The sequence below is a fragment of the Sabethes cyaneus genome, chromosome 3, assembly GCF_943734655.1.
Source record: "Sabethes cyaneus chromosome 3, idSabCyanKW18_F2, whole genome shotgun sequence".
Classification (NCBI taxonomy): Eukaryota; Metazoa; Arthropoda; class Insecta; order Diptera; family Culicidae; genus Sabethes; species Sabethes cyaneus.
The window spans coordinates 214,227,345-214,242,498 of NC_071355.1; the positions used below are offsets into that span (position 1 = coordinate 214,227,345).

The 15,154-nt window shown below is 41.5% G+C and overlaps 1 protein-coding gene across 1 annotated transcript in view; it reads right to left on the reverse strand.

The window, feature by feature from the left end:
- The window catches only part of LOC128744643 (epidermal growth factor receptor), a 232,600-nt gene extending 219,914 nt beyond the window's left edge, over positions 1-12,686 (reverse strand). Inside the window, exon 1 of the mRNA XM_053841798.1 lies at positions 10,687-12,686. Coding sequence (XP_053697773.1) covers positions 10,687-10,819 — 133 coding nt within the window. The 5' untranslated portion in view covers positions 10,820-12,686. The remainder of the gene's footprint in view (positions 1-10,686) is intronic.
- Between the last annotated feature and the right edge of the window lie 2,468 nt (positions 12,687-15,154).

Genomic DNA, 15,154 nt, shown 5'->3' on the forward strand with positions numbered 1-15,154 from the left:
ACTCGCGCGCACAATAGCCCAAAATCAAAGAAAACGTGCGCACTAGAGTTTTGACTAGGAAAACTTGGTTTTAAGTTTATCAAACCTTTGGAAGAGTTTTTTGAAATTGAATGTTCTATCGTCTGGTAGAATTTAAATTTTGACTAATTCCCCTAAAAGTAAAATAAAAAAATTATTTTTCTTCAGTTTCAATATAACACATGGATGTTATTTGTTATTTATTTATTAACACATTGATGTGTTCTGCAATGTTTTAGAGCATATTATTACAAGAAATTTTGCTGAAGACAGTAACCTTCTGTCTCTTCAGCGAAGATAGAGAAATCTTATTTATTGTAAAATGCATTTGTAAAATCAGTTTTTCTATTTCAGCTCTTTTTGTAATTGTTGTATGACGTTTTCATGTATTACAACGTTGTACAAATAGTAAAAATACACAACTTCACTGAATATAGTATACCTCTATGTCTGCTTGTTTAGGATCTGTAGAACTTTGAATCTAAAAAACACCCTAATTTTGATTCCGAATTATTTGACTACCGACAGACGGATACATTTTAAACATTTTACATTTGCTGATAGTTTTGCTGCATACAGACACCATTTTTCTATATGAAGAAACGAGAGAAAATGCCAGTTGAGGCCAATTGCGGTATACCTCACATGCTGTTTGCTTCGTTCCTGTGATTTTTTGTCGGTTTATGCTGATGTTTCCCTAACAATTTAAAGTATTAATGCATCGAATAATTCTGACGTTTTGCTCATAACAAGTTTATTGAAGAACATACGTTAGTTAAACAATGATTTGTAACTATATAACAATATGGCATTCAAAAACCTCCACATGTTGTACAAAATACAACAGCGTGAGTAACCGAAGGTCAATAAAAATTGATGAAATTTATTCACGAAAACTTTATTGATGTGAATAGAATGGCATTACAGGAAATTATGTATAGTTCAAAAACCTATAAGCTAGAATTCTACTACGCAATGTATATGTGAAAGAATAATATTTCTTCTTACAACTTACATTTACTTGCACTTATCCACATCCGTAACAACTTACTCAGCAATTTCACGAGAAAAGGAACTATCAAAATTTATAAGTACTTCTATTTTGTTCAAATTTTGTAAACTTATTCAATTTTCAAAAATTTTATGTAAACCAACGCACAATGCAACGTTAACCAATAGATGAATTATTTTCCGAAGACGTGTCGATTTCTATCTCAAAGAGCAAGTAAGACCGTATAACAAAGGTTCCTTTCACCACTAGGTGGATTAAATCAGGTTTTTTACTAGATTTTGGCAATTAGTTTACATTTGAAGTAAATGATACATGAAATAATAGAAAAATAACGCAATAATGGAATAATAAAAACACACACGTACTCACACATAAAAAGGCACAAAATTAATTAAAAAAATAGAAACAATAACTAACGAAAATAGCTCAAAAAAATACAGAAATGGCAGAAAAACAAACATTGATACAAAAATGCAAATTATTTTTGTACTCAGCGGATATTTTTGTTTTAAAACTAAATGTCACGTCTTATTTAAATATAATGCGATACTAAAACGATGCATGACACCAAGATGATACAAAAATAATACAATAATGAGTTAATCTGAAATCAACAATAATGAGTTAAAGTAGAAAAATACCACGAAAATAACATAAAATATAGACAAAAGTGACTCAAAAATAATATGCAATTAATAACAAAAATATATAAAAATACTCCTAAAAATACACAAGTGATTGATACCCGAAATGAAAGAACAATAAAACACAGAAGCTAATAGCTCAATTTAAAAAAGATGTATGAAAATAACAAAAAAGGGGCATGAAATGATATAACAATCACAGAAAAAGGTTTTAAAAAATATGATACAAATGGAATAAAATAATGATAAAAAAATACACAAAAATGACGGAAAATGATACGCAAAATCTAATTTCCATTTCTGTTTCGTGCTAGAAGCGTTAACTCAACTCGTACACTTATTTTTCAAGTTTTTCAGGTTGTAGAACCCCGGACAATTGATTTTATAAAAAAAAATTAACTCATATTCTACAAATTATTTTTTTGCCCCCGATTTTTCAAGCCAATTTTCAAGGGGAGGGTGACAAAAACTTTTAAAATTATTTGCAATGGCCTAATAGAAAAATAAAATGCAGGAAATTCGCATAATGATACAACGATGCTAAAATGAAAGTGGCAGTCAAACGGTACAAAATATACAAATATGATGTTGTCCACTCGCACCGAGGACTTGGGTTCAAATCCCAACCCCACAGAAGTCACGAATGACCCAAACCGTTAAAATGAGTGTAAAAAAACTGGCAAGGCTTGTTCAGTGAAAAACTATAAGTATAATACAAAATTTTTCTGTCATTTTTGTGTTATATTTATAGCTTGGCATGATAAGCAATGCAAAAATGCAATAAAGATGTTAAAAAGCATTCTAAGTCTATCTATTCAAAGACCCCTCCATATTCTGCCTTCATATTGACTTCTGCATCTACCAACAATTAAAACCTCTTGCCAGGGTGAGTTATACGAGCGGTACTGACTCAAGGTACTCAATAAAACCTCTTGTCCAAAGGCAAATTATGACTAAGCTCCGCACTTCCTGACTCTTTCTTTACGAGTAGGGAAATCTGCTCAGGACCTTAGAAGATACGTTACTATCAGACACCTGGGAAGACAACTCAGGGAGTGAGGTTAGGTATCCCGACCCCCCTAATGGGGCGTGGGGATCCAGACCCATTAAAACCCTACTCGAGTGTCCAGCCTCAATCCCCCCTGGCACCACCTTATCGGTATTACTTCAGGAAGGGGCTATTGTGCTTAACGAGCTCTCTTAGACTAACTAACTGGACTATGATAGTTAGGCTGTTTATTCGCCGTTGATCGGCTCTTCAGCGGTTTTGTAGCTCAAGCTCGCATTGACTGCTGCTCCGCTCACTGCCATCATGTTGCTTCTCGCGTCCGCGAAACGAGGGCATATGAAGAAAGCATGCTCTGCAGTTTGCTCAACATCCACGCATTCGGGACACGCGGGGGACACCACATGCCCAAATTTGTGCAGATACTGTCTAAAACAACCATGCCCTGACATAATCTGTGTCAGGTGGAAGTTGACTTCGCCGTGGTGGCTGTTGACCCACCCGGATATTTCCGGGATAAGTCGATGTGTCCACCGGCCTTTTGTGGAATTAGACCATGCCCGCTGCCATGTGGTCATCGAGGTCGTATGCCTCTAGTTCCACGTTGGTTGAAGCACTCAACGTCCTCGCTACTGATGATGCCAATAGGCATCATACCCGCTAAAACGCAGATTGCGTCATGTGAAACTGTACGATACGCACTCGCCACTCTCAAGCACATGAGACGATAGGTGCTTTCCAGCTTAGCTAGATAGCTTTTGGTACCTAACGCCGATGACCATCGGAGTATGGACTGAACCACGTTGGCTAAAAGCCTTCGCTTGCTGCCATATACCGCAGAGCTAATAGACATCATGCGAGACAATGCCGAAATAACTGTGGAAGACTTCTAGAAGGCATAGTCGACGTAGCTCCCAGGAGTTTTAAGGACCGCCTTGACGAAATAGTGCAGTCTCCGACGCTGATATTTGGCTGCTGCACCGACTTGCGGTTGTTCACCACGATAACCTCCGTTTTATGATGCGCTAGCTCCAGTTTCCTGGATCGCATCCAATCTTCAACAATGCTTATAGAGTGGGCAGCCGTTAACTCAACCTCTCTGATAGATTCACCGTAGACTTCCAAGGTGATGTCGTCCCCGTCCGCGAAGCCGACAATCACCACCCCTACCGGGAACTTTAGCTTCAACATCTCGTCATACATGACGTTCCACAACACTAGGCCCAGTATGGAACCTTGCGGAATTCCTGCGCAGGTTGGAACGCACTTCTGACCCTCCTCCGTGTTATAGCATAGCACACGATTCTGGAAATAATTTTCCAGAATCCTGTACATCGATACCAGATCTTGGACTTTTCGAAGCAAGTTGGGTATGGAGTCGCTAGCGCTAGCGCTATTAAACGCATTTCTCACGTCGAGTTGACAACTGCGCAATAGCGGAAACCTGACATCTTGCGCTGGATTGCCACCTCAGCTGTCTTAGTGACAAACAAGATGGCATCCACCGTAGATTTGCCTTTTCGGAAGCCGAATTGGTTCCTTGATAGACCGTTTGTATCCTCAGAATAATTTGGGAACCTCCAAAATAGCCATTTTAATGGTCAAATTCGGGATACCGTCTGGCCCTGGTGCCTTGCTCACCTTTAGGGATTTAGCTATCCCAATGAGTTCCTCGTTCGTAACCATCGCTTCCTTCCCGACTTCTAAACCACCGTCGCTCACTCTACTTTGGATGTTCGTCAGGGAGGCCGACCATCTTACGCTATGGTCTGAGATACTTAAACGTCGGCCGTGGGGCGACTCAGCGGCCTGAGGCCAGAGCCTTGGTTCGTGACGCGGAAAGAGTCCCTAGAGTGAATGATCCGCTCCAGCATCTCTGGCAATTGCTCTGCGGGCGCCGTCACGCCCTTGGCCTTTGCCATAACGACCCTGTAGGCATCACCCCGCAGGTTCGCATTCCCAGATAACACAAGATCGTAATAGAAAGTGCACATTAAGTTGGGTTTTACATTGGAATTGCATAATGATTAGAGTATGTCAAGGCAAAGTGTACAATAAGTTGTTTTGCGGTCGTGCGTGTCGTCATATACAACTTATTGCTCTGAATTGTAAAGCAGTATAGATGACTGTAACATTTAGTTATATCTTAATCGTATATGGAGGATTATTAAGTTGCGTGTTCCAAAAATTGTTGTATAGAATGCAAGATAGAATTATTAAAAATTTTTGCACGTATATTGCCTCCACTTTGGTACTTATATGTTCTTATGTGGTATGAAATATAACTTTTTCGTGCGGATATGATCTCGTATCTCTCAGTTGCAACCGAAATATACAAACCAAATTGTTTACTGGGATTGGCACTAGCATATAACCTTTCAAAGCAGGCTCGTTTACTAGCTTTTATCCCACTCTTAAACGCTGCGCGTGCAGCAACAAGTGCTACTCGACATACAGCCCTGCCTTCGTCCGAACGAGCTCTTTGCATAATTCTCCTCGCACGAAGGCACGCTCCGCGGAGTTCCGCAATTTCGTCTGTCCACCAGTAAGCCGGTGACCTCCCATACCTAGGTCGACCTTTCCTAGGCATGGTAGCGTCCAACGCTCGCGACAGTACCTCAACCAAATGACCAGCGTTCGGATCGGGCATACCGCAATCACCGCATTCTCGTCGGATCGCTTCCACAAATACTTCGCGATCGAAGTATGATGTCTTCCATCCACGTGAATGTAGGAATTGTCTACCCTCCAGTCTCCTATCAGACCAGGGCTGCCGAATGTCACGTCGATGATAGACTCCGCACCGTTCCTACTGAAGGTACTTGTGGTGCGGACGTCGGCCAGATCAAGGCTGAGCTTTGCCAGGGCTTCTGCTTGAATCTGACCCCTATTCCCCACTCTACCGCCCAAGCGTTAAAGTCGCCGCCACAACCAACGGCCTAAGACCAGTCAGTACAACTGATACTCAGTCTACCATCCGCGTAAACTGCTCGATAGACCAACTCGGCGGAGCATAACAGCTGCAGTATAACACTCCACCCATTTTGGCAACCGCAAATCCCTCGTCTGCAGTTGACACAAGGTCTTGAACCGGAAACCTGCTTGTCGTCCATATAGCCGCCGTCCCGGACCTATCCGAGACCCAGTTACCGTTTCCGGCAGGGATGCGGTATGGGTCCGAGATGATGGCAATGTCCGTCAACGACTCAGTAACTGCTTGGTACAACAGCTGCTGGGCCGCGTAGCAGTAATTTGAGTTTAGTTGCCGGGCACTTTGGGCCTCCTGTTGTGTGCTTAGCGTCCCGTTGGACGGTACATATCAGGCACTTGGGCGGTGCAATACAGTCCCATCCTACACAGGTAGCTTCGGTCTGGCCCCTTTACAGCTCCAGGACTTGTGCCCGCTCTCAAAGCACCGGAAGCAGGCCTCCGGCTGCTAGAACACGCTCAGTGGGCATACGGACCATCCCACCTTCAGCTTAGCCACATTCAGGGCTGCATTTCCGTCTACCAGTGTTAGTCTTATAGTTGCCACCTGGGTTCCCGCCGGTTCCTTGCGCAGACGAACTGCCTCGGTAGTCACCACCACGTTACATTACTCCTTGAGAGCTCGTGCAAGTTCGCCCGCTTCAGTGATCTCGTCCAGGTTTTTAAGCTGGATAGTCTTCTCAGGCTTCTAGTGCGCGGATCTGTACGCTATCGCCAAGGACCTTTTCTGCCAGCACTTTGTAAACAGTACCCTTTTCAGTGGCATTCTTTTTGAGCTCGAGGATCATGTCGCCTGTGCGAGAGCGGCGGATACTTCGCACATCCGCGCCCAGACCCTTCAACTGATCATCCCCTCTCATGGCCCTTAAAACTTCCGACCCCTCAGTTGCACTTCCTGACCCCTCAGTTGCACTTCCTGGCTCTAGAGAACGAGAAAGGTTGAAAAGTAGTAAAAACATGCAAACGAAAAAAGCAATGGAAAACATCGACACTTAAGCACGGATGATAATAAGCAGATCACTCACTCTATAGCGATACTACATAAAGAACGAAGTGCGGAATACATAAAAAAACACCTGGGCGATAGATGAAAATACTGCTCACAGTGATAATTTCCACACAGTAAAAAAAACGCAAGTGTCACAAACGGCGAAAGATACCAAAATGATTCAAAATCCTATCGAAAGGACACCAAAAGGCTTCAAAATAATACAATTATTTTGGACGATTTTCGGAAATCCCATTTCTGTTTCGTGCTAGACTACTAGAAGCGTTAACTTAACTCGTACACTCATTTTTCGAGTTTTCAGGCTGTAGAGCCCACAAACAATTGATTTACTAAAAAAATTAACTCATATTCTACCAATTATTTGTTTGCCCCAAGATTTTTTAAGCCAAAGGGGGGGGGGGTGACAAAAACTTTAAAAATAATCTTTACGGGAAGAGTAAATGTTTAATGTGACAAATCAAAAATAAGATGAACTGAAAATCTTGATCTTAGACTAAAAATATCGACTAAGCGAGGGTGAGAGTCGAACTCACATCTCTCAATCTCTAGTTGAGCATTACACCACCAGGCCGTCTGGTATCTTACAGTCTAACATCACTTTAAAAAACTTTAAACTTTAAAAATACTTTACTTTAAAAATAATTTGCACTGGCCTTGAATATAGCGCATCTTTCTGCATTATTAGAGTGATCGTGAATTCTTCACTATTAGGGTGATACGAATTTTTGTTGTCTGGTTGTCTGGTTTGCGAGAGGCAAATTATGTGCAAAGTTATTGAGCATAATTGATTTTTAGGCGCTCTTTTTAAACACTTCATTATATTTCGCAGCCGGTAAGAGATATTCAGCAAAGTTGGTTATTTTAGTATGTTCTGCAACTTTTTGGAGAAAGAAATTTTTTTTGGAATACAGTAATGACCCGATTTTGTCACCCCCATGATGAATTTAGGGGTGACAAAAACGGGACAGTGACAAAATCGGGTATTCAATTTGTCAATTTTTATTTTTTTGCAGATAACGTAGAACGATTCACATATATTTCATTCTGTTCACTTTTAGGACATTTCGCACTTCTTTCTACCTCTCTGTGGACATTTGTCACCTGTTCACAGCACAGGCGCTATAGGTATGAAAACACGGTTGATTATATTGGTTAACTATATTCAGATAAATTTCACAGCGTAAAAAGCTCTTTCTTATGGTATGAACGATTCTTTGATTAACCCCCCTAAAAGTAAGATAGACAATTTATTTTTCAAGCAGTAAGAGATAGAGCAAAACAATGTTCTACAAAATTTTTGAGAAGATTATTATAAAGAACTTTGTAAAGGAAAGTGACCTTCTAGCTATTATAGTTGTGGAGGTAAGAAACAACTTTTGTGGAAACTCCACGATAATCAACTTGTTGAACACAGTTCTTTTCGCAGTGTTTCAACACATTTGGCATATTTGAAAATGATTTTCAAACTAAGCTTTTGATAAATCAGAAGCGTGACAAAATCGGGTAAAAAACGTGACAAAATCGGGGGTGACAAAATCGGGGAGTGATAAAATCGGGGAGTGACAAAATCGGGATACCCTAATAGATGAATTCATCGTCACTCTAGCAGTACAGAAAGTTTCGCTATATTTTATTATTAAACTTCTCCGAAGACACCACCATTGAAAAATTACGCATTTTTACCCAATTGCTAATGTCTGCACTTTTTCGAAGCCGGTCCACTGTGCATTCTGATAGATGTGATATTTGCCTTCGACTTGAACAATTATTCATTAGTATTAACCTCAAGCGAAATTCATGAAGTGGCCGTCAGAAAAATAATTGCATAGTAGACATGCAAGGAAAATCGTTATCTTTCTTAATTTACAGATTTTTCTAAATCGCACAACTAAGAAGTATTAAGCCTCCAATGCTCAAGTTTTTTCCCCAGTTTTCATGAAACGTGATGCGATTTACTTTTCTTGTTTTTAATTCCGGATGGGCTAAAAGTTCTGATAGCTGTAATAAACGCAATTAACTTTTATCAATCGAAAATTTTCAGAATTCTGTTAACCTCAACTGAAACAAATGCTACCAAAAACGGATGCTGCCAAAATCAGGAAGATTTAGTGTCAAAAATGATGGTAAAAGAAGGAAAGGTCTTTTTCAACGTTTTGAAATGCGTTCTTTTTGCAGTTCACTTAAGCATAAGAATATCAAAAGCAATGGCATCCTGTTCAAAGAACCTGGTATATCGATCTTTTTTATCCTTCGATTCTCACTGACAGATGGAACTATGCTTCCTATGTATCGGTGAGTGTATTCTTTTAAAGTTTCTTCTCCGACAGTCTGAAATTCGATACTAGGACGTTTAGGTACTAAATTTGAGACATACATATTTAGGCTTGGATTGCTTGCAGCGAGCGAGGACCTTTCAACCTAACAAAAAATGTAACATATTCAGTTTTGCCAAGTTCAGTTTTTTAGAACCATTTTGTAAACATGTTGTTGAATATAAATCATTTCTATCTGGTGTAATGTTTTTAAAATCAAACTGATAAGAATAAGAATAAGAATAAGCACAAAAGAATGTCCCAACAGGGTGAAGACCTGCCCCATAAAACTCTATCCACAGTGCCCAAATCACTTCAACTCTTTGTTCATGGCTCTTGTACAACAGCAACAACAACCAATAAAAGTAAGAATCATATATCCTAGTACAAAACACACACGAGCCGGTAGAACTTCATACATTATTTATACAAGCTTTTAAATTTCACTGCGCTCTGGCTGGTTGGCTGTCTGTAAGGCTAGTTGGTTAGTGCTGAATAAGCCTAAAACCCGAACCGGCAATGTTGTGCCGTTCGTACCGAGAAGAGACGCTTCGATTTGTTGTCTCCGGCTATAAAATGCTGACACCTAGCATATATGTTTATATACATACCATACATACATAGATCGGTGGCTCGCAACCCGTAGCCGGAGTCGAAGTCGAACGGACCCGGGTATAAATGTAATAAATGCTAGTTTTCGAGTAGGTGGCGTCAACCTTGGCCAAATATCGAACCGCCGCGCACTGGCTCTGATCTGTAGGTTGTTGGGGCCAACACAACAACGAGCAGCACTACGAGTTCTATCCGACAAGATCTGACTGTCGGGTATGGGCACGTGTGAGTGGATATGAGATTGTGCGGAACCGCTTCATGCTGATGAGGTTCCTTTGCCACTTCAGTGATTCATTTGCCGATCGGGCCAAAGTTCAAATTAAAACTACTATTATGGCAGCGCAGCTGCATTGTAAATGAGTAAACAATTGACATTTTTTCTCGTTGTTTCCGATAAGCCAAGCGAGAACAACGTCAATTCAGTCAGTTCCATGCCGATTGCAACGGCGAGAATCCTTATCAGGCACGTTCTTTATTCGATGCACTGCCTTATCATGATCGATTGTGTGATTGAATCGTGTAGGGCTGATCGTAGTAGAGGTGGCTTTGCCACCATTTCGTCACACTAGGTGACTAATTGAATTGAGGGTCTTTGTGAAAGACATCAGTCTTTGTTATCACCGCTAATAAATACGGAAATTATAAGACAAGGTACAAATTACGCTTTACTCTGCATAATTGTTGCTTCAAATAGACTAGAACATGTTGGATCGGCATATTTTGTGCTGATTTTGCTTAGCACACATTGAAAAACAAACAATAAACAAACATCTATCCTCTGCCAACTTGAGGGAAGTTTGACAGCAAGCGTGCGACTTTAAAAATTTGTTATGCTCTTTAATTCGCACAGAGGGTGTGATCCTTATCGTAATAAACAGTGGCGATTCCATGCCTGGATTTATTTTTGTTTGTTTAAAGTTGACATAAATAAAAATTGTTTATTTATCAGGCTAAAAATAATCGCTATACTACAGCGAAGGCCAAATAGCGTAAACACATAAAAACCCCGCCAAAATATATTTGCAGAGACGCAAATCTAGGATCGTCGGAGGCGCACTTTATTGTTTCTCACCCAAAATACTAACCTCTCATTTCGTTATCCTCCTGTTTGTAGGCGTTATCCTTCAGATAGCAGCTTCCCTGGACAACCAGTTGGACCGCAATGAGCAGCAAAACCGCAAACAGTCTGCTATTCGCCCGCTGCATCTTGTCCCGCATTTTCCGAGGGCACTTCAACACTTAAGCACTACCAACAAAACACCCACCAGCGACTGATTCCGTTTTTTTTTTAATTTTTCTTCTTCGTGCCGCCTTCTTCGATGGGTCTCGGTTGTCACTAAGCTAGAAGGTACGCACTAAACCGCCGCTGCCGCCAGGGTATTGTGTTTGCACATAGATCTTGATAATTGTCGCTCACGGCAGTAAGCTTACCCTTCTCTAAGAGGCAGATCCGTCTTAATGGGATACAATATAAAACAATCAAAATTTCAAGAGCACGAGCTCCACTTCGTTTTCCATTTCACGGTTCACAAACCACCCGTCTATAGTCTGCACTGGCGCTCTACGCTACCAGCCGAAGTCACCAAAAGGAACCACACCGGCTCACAACGCACAAAATATTGTTTCTTCGGGTTTGCCGTTTTAACTTTTGCTTTGCCGCTACTTCGACTGACGAGCTGGTCTGGTGTAGGAATTTTTGTGGCGGTCACGCATTAATTAATCTTCTCAGAAAGTCCGACCCAAAACTCGTCTCCTTCTACGTAATGTTCGACCACAAAAAGTGGCACTAGTATGGGTCTTTTTCGAGCTCGTTTTATCTCGTCTTTCCTCTCTCCCACAAATTCCGCAATTGAATTACTAATTAGCCGTGAGCTCTAAATACATTGTATAATAGAAATGTACCACTCGGTCGTTGGTGTTTTTCTGCGGATTCATTCTCAATTCCACATTTCCAACGGCCTCTATAGAGAACACACGCCAGGGGTCCACTGACGGAGTTACAGCCACGATCTGTTTAGTGCTGCTGTTGGTATCTCGCAAATCTCCGCTGCGATTCGATATCTCTTTATGAATGAAAATCAGGTTTTTGCTTTGCACATCATTCAAATCAGTTTTCGACCCGTTCCGTTGCTACGTTCACGTTGGCCACTCTTTCGCTTTCTCGTGTGTTTCACAAATAAAAGCCACTAACGGGGGGATCACCTGTTGCTGACACTCTTGCTTTGCTATCGCACGTCTTCTAACAAATCTCAAGTTGTTTATTTGCTTTCCACAACTCTGAAGTACCGATAGATTACACCATAATTTCGCCAATCCTTAGGGCCCAAACCCTGGTACCTTTCTCGTAGCACATGATGTCATTTCATTCGACCTCCGGCTTGGGTCAAAATTTGGCTTCTTTTCTCGATAAACCCCACACGTAAAAAAGCAATTAATAAAAGCTCTTCAATCTTCTAAAAGACTCGCTTCTCCATTCACTTATAAAATCCACCGCATATAAGCGCTAGCGCTAGGGATGGTAAATAATTACATGTGTACTGTCGACGGAAACCGAGCAAGAAGCAAACCAAGAAGCCAACTCGAAACGTTCCACGCACACCTTAAAGGTTGAGACCAAGCCCCGCGCTGATCTTTCCCGAACACAACGTGTCGTAGATAAATGGGAAAGAACAGGTAAGTACGATCTTTGTTTTTTTTATACCTTTACTTCTCACTATGCGCACAGTATTACACACACACTACACACCAACACACGCAAAAGTGCACAACTGCTCACACAAAAAAACGAAAAACTTCAACGCGCGAATGTCAGAAACCACCTCTTCTGGTGTCTATCTATTCGCGTTGACGGCATTAAACGATCTCTTGCACTCTCATAAAAATGCCTGTATGTACGTGTGGGTGAAAATCTGCCAAAATGTTTCGATCTCTTGCGCTCTTTAAGAAATTCCTATTTCGCTTCACCCCTACAGTAAACTTTTGGAGGTGGCAGCAGCTTACGCTCGTCAACGCGAATTGGGCTTCAGCCAAAGATCCTCTAAGAGCAAGAGCTACAGTAAACAAAAACACATCCAACATAGAAACGGTTACTACGGTACACGCTGAACCAACCTGGAAGCCGTCTGATGTTAAACTAAACTAGCGTGGCGTAAACACAACCACTGAGCTGAGCTGAGTTGAGCTGAGCGTGTACAGTTTAATTCGTAAACAAAACAGCTACTCTCTCGCATTTTCCAACCCAGCCAAAAACTCTCACCGCAGCAACTCTCTCACAACAAGCGCGCGGATCATATTGCAACACCAGCAACAGCAGAGCAGCAATCTTCACAACAAGCAGGAAGCCGTTGGATTTCCATTTGGTCCACCGACCGACCGCTGGACCGTCTAGTGTGCCGGAATGATCGAGGAAAATTGTGTAAAAACAGAACCGCGGAATGTCAAATAAGAGACAATGCGTTTTGGCTTAACAGAGAGGGAAAGAGCGCGCGTCGACCAGTGCGAGAAAATTCTGAAAGCCATCAGTGAGAGTTGCATTACGAGAACAGTGGGCTGTGAAACGTTTTAGGAAAAATGTGACTTTGTCATTAGGGTGATGCAAATTTGAGATGAAAATCAGAGAGTTAAATTACTATCGATCGCGCAATCAGAAAATGCACAATGAGTAACTAGAATTAGGTAATTAGAAAAAAAAATGAAAAAAGTGTTGTATTGCGGATTTTCGGCTTTCCAGTCAGTTTTATATTGAAAACGGCTTTTTTATACTGCCTGACGTTTCGGCCTTTGGTTTTGGCCTTTTTCAAAGGTAATACGGTTACGTTTTCTTGTCTAATCGTTGATTGCCAACGGAAGGAAGTTCAAATTTAAATAGCTCCAATTGGGTCCTAAAGCCCTATGTCGTTTTGACGTAGGACTACGTCTTTGTTTACTATACTGGGACTGGGTAGCACTTTGTAAAAACGAAAAATAGAAGAGTAACGTTTGAATGAAATATTTCAAACGCTAATAGCTACTATACTACTGAACGAAACATAACAGTTAATATGTCGTTGGATAGATAAAATGTCCAGCAATTTTATAGTAACATATTATTAATAATTTTTTATACGCTAAATAGTGAAAATGTGTGTAAAGTTTTAAGGGCGAATTTTCCCATACATTTCCCTTGTGATCGCCTAGTTTCACTGGCACGGACGACAATTAGGTACACCAAAGGATTTGGATCCAAATGATAACCTTTGAGACCACTTTGTAAGCCACACCCCTTTTCCAATCCAATTGGCAACATCGATGGCTATTGACGGCAACACCGACCCCGAAGACAAGCGGAATCAGGCATGCAGGCATGCGCAGGCATGCGAAATTGTTCGATAGCTTGCTCAATCAGTGTCGGACAATCATTTAAGCAGCAGCAGCCGATATGGTTTCTTCCACCACCTACACTAGCTTACAAGCAGCAGCGGCAGTGCCAGTGACTATAAAATGGTACACTTCGTTCGCCGCCTGCTCATTTATCGCACGATCGCACTGACGGACGGTCAGTATTTATCATCGACGGCTATTGGTGGCGAAACCAACGGCATTTGGTGGCAACACCAGCAATCGGAGGCAACACCGATAGCAATTGGAGGTGAAAACGATGGCATTTTGGCAGCAACACCGGCAGTTGGAGGCAAATCCAAGGACTTTTGCGGCAATTAATGGCAATTCGAGACAAACCCGGTGGCATTTGGACGGTAACTTCAATGGCAATTATCGCAAATCAACACTGAAGGCAAATGGAAACGGATCGACTGACGGGCAGCAAATTCAGCAGCAGGCCGTTGTGTTCTTAAACAGTTCTCATAAGAACTATAGTAATTGAAGAATGGAAAGATTTTTCTACACTTTCTAAATGATTAACGTTCCATTTTGCGTTATACCATGGTAAACATGGAAAATGTTTGCTCATTCAGCGTCGGATAATCATTCGAGCAGCAGCAGCAGTCGATCTGGTTCCCCCAACACCTACACTAGCTTACAAGTAGCAGCGGCAGTGCCAGTGACTATAAAATGGCACACTTTGTTCACCGTCTGCTCATTTATCGCACGATTGCACTGACGGACGGTCAGTATTCACCGTCGACGGCTATTGGTGGGGCAACACCAGTAATTGGTGGCAACACCAATGGCAAGTGGAGGCAAAAACGATGGAATTTCGGCGGAAACACCGGTAATTGGAGGCAAACCAAGGGCTTGGGATGGCAATTGGTGGCAAAACCAAGGACATTTCGCGGCAACACCGGTTTTTAGTGGTATCATTGATGGTGATTGGAGGCAAAGCCGATGGCATTTTTGTGGCAACTTCGATCGCAGTTATCGCAAACCAACACTGATGGCAAACGGCAACGGAACGACTGACTGGCAGCAAATTCAGCAGCAGGCCGTTCTGGTCTTAAACAGTTCTTATAAGAACTATAGTAATTGAAGAATGGAAAGATTTTTCTACACTTTCTAAATAGTTAACGTTCCATTCGGGTAATCATTTGAGCAGCAGCAGCAGTCGATCTGGTTTCT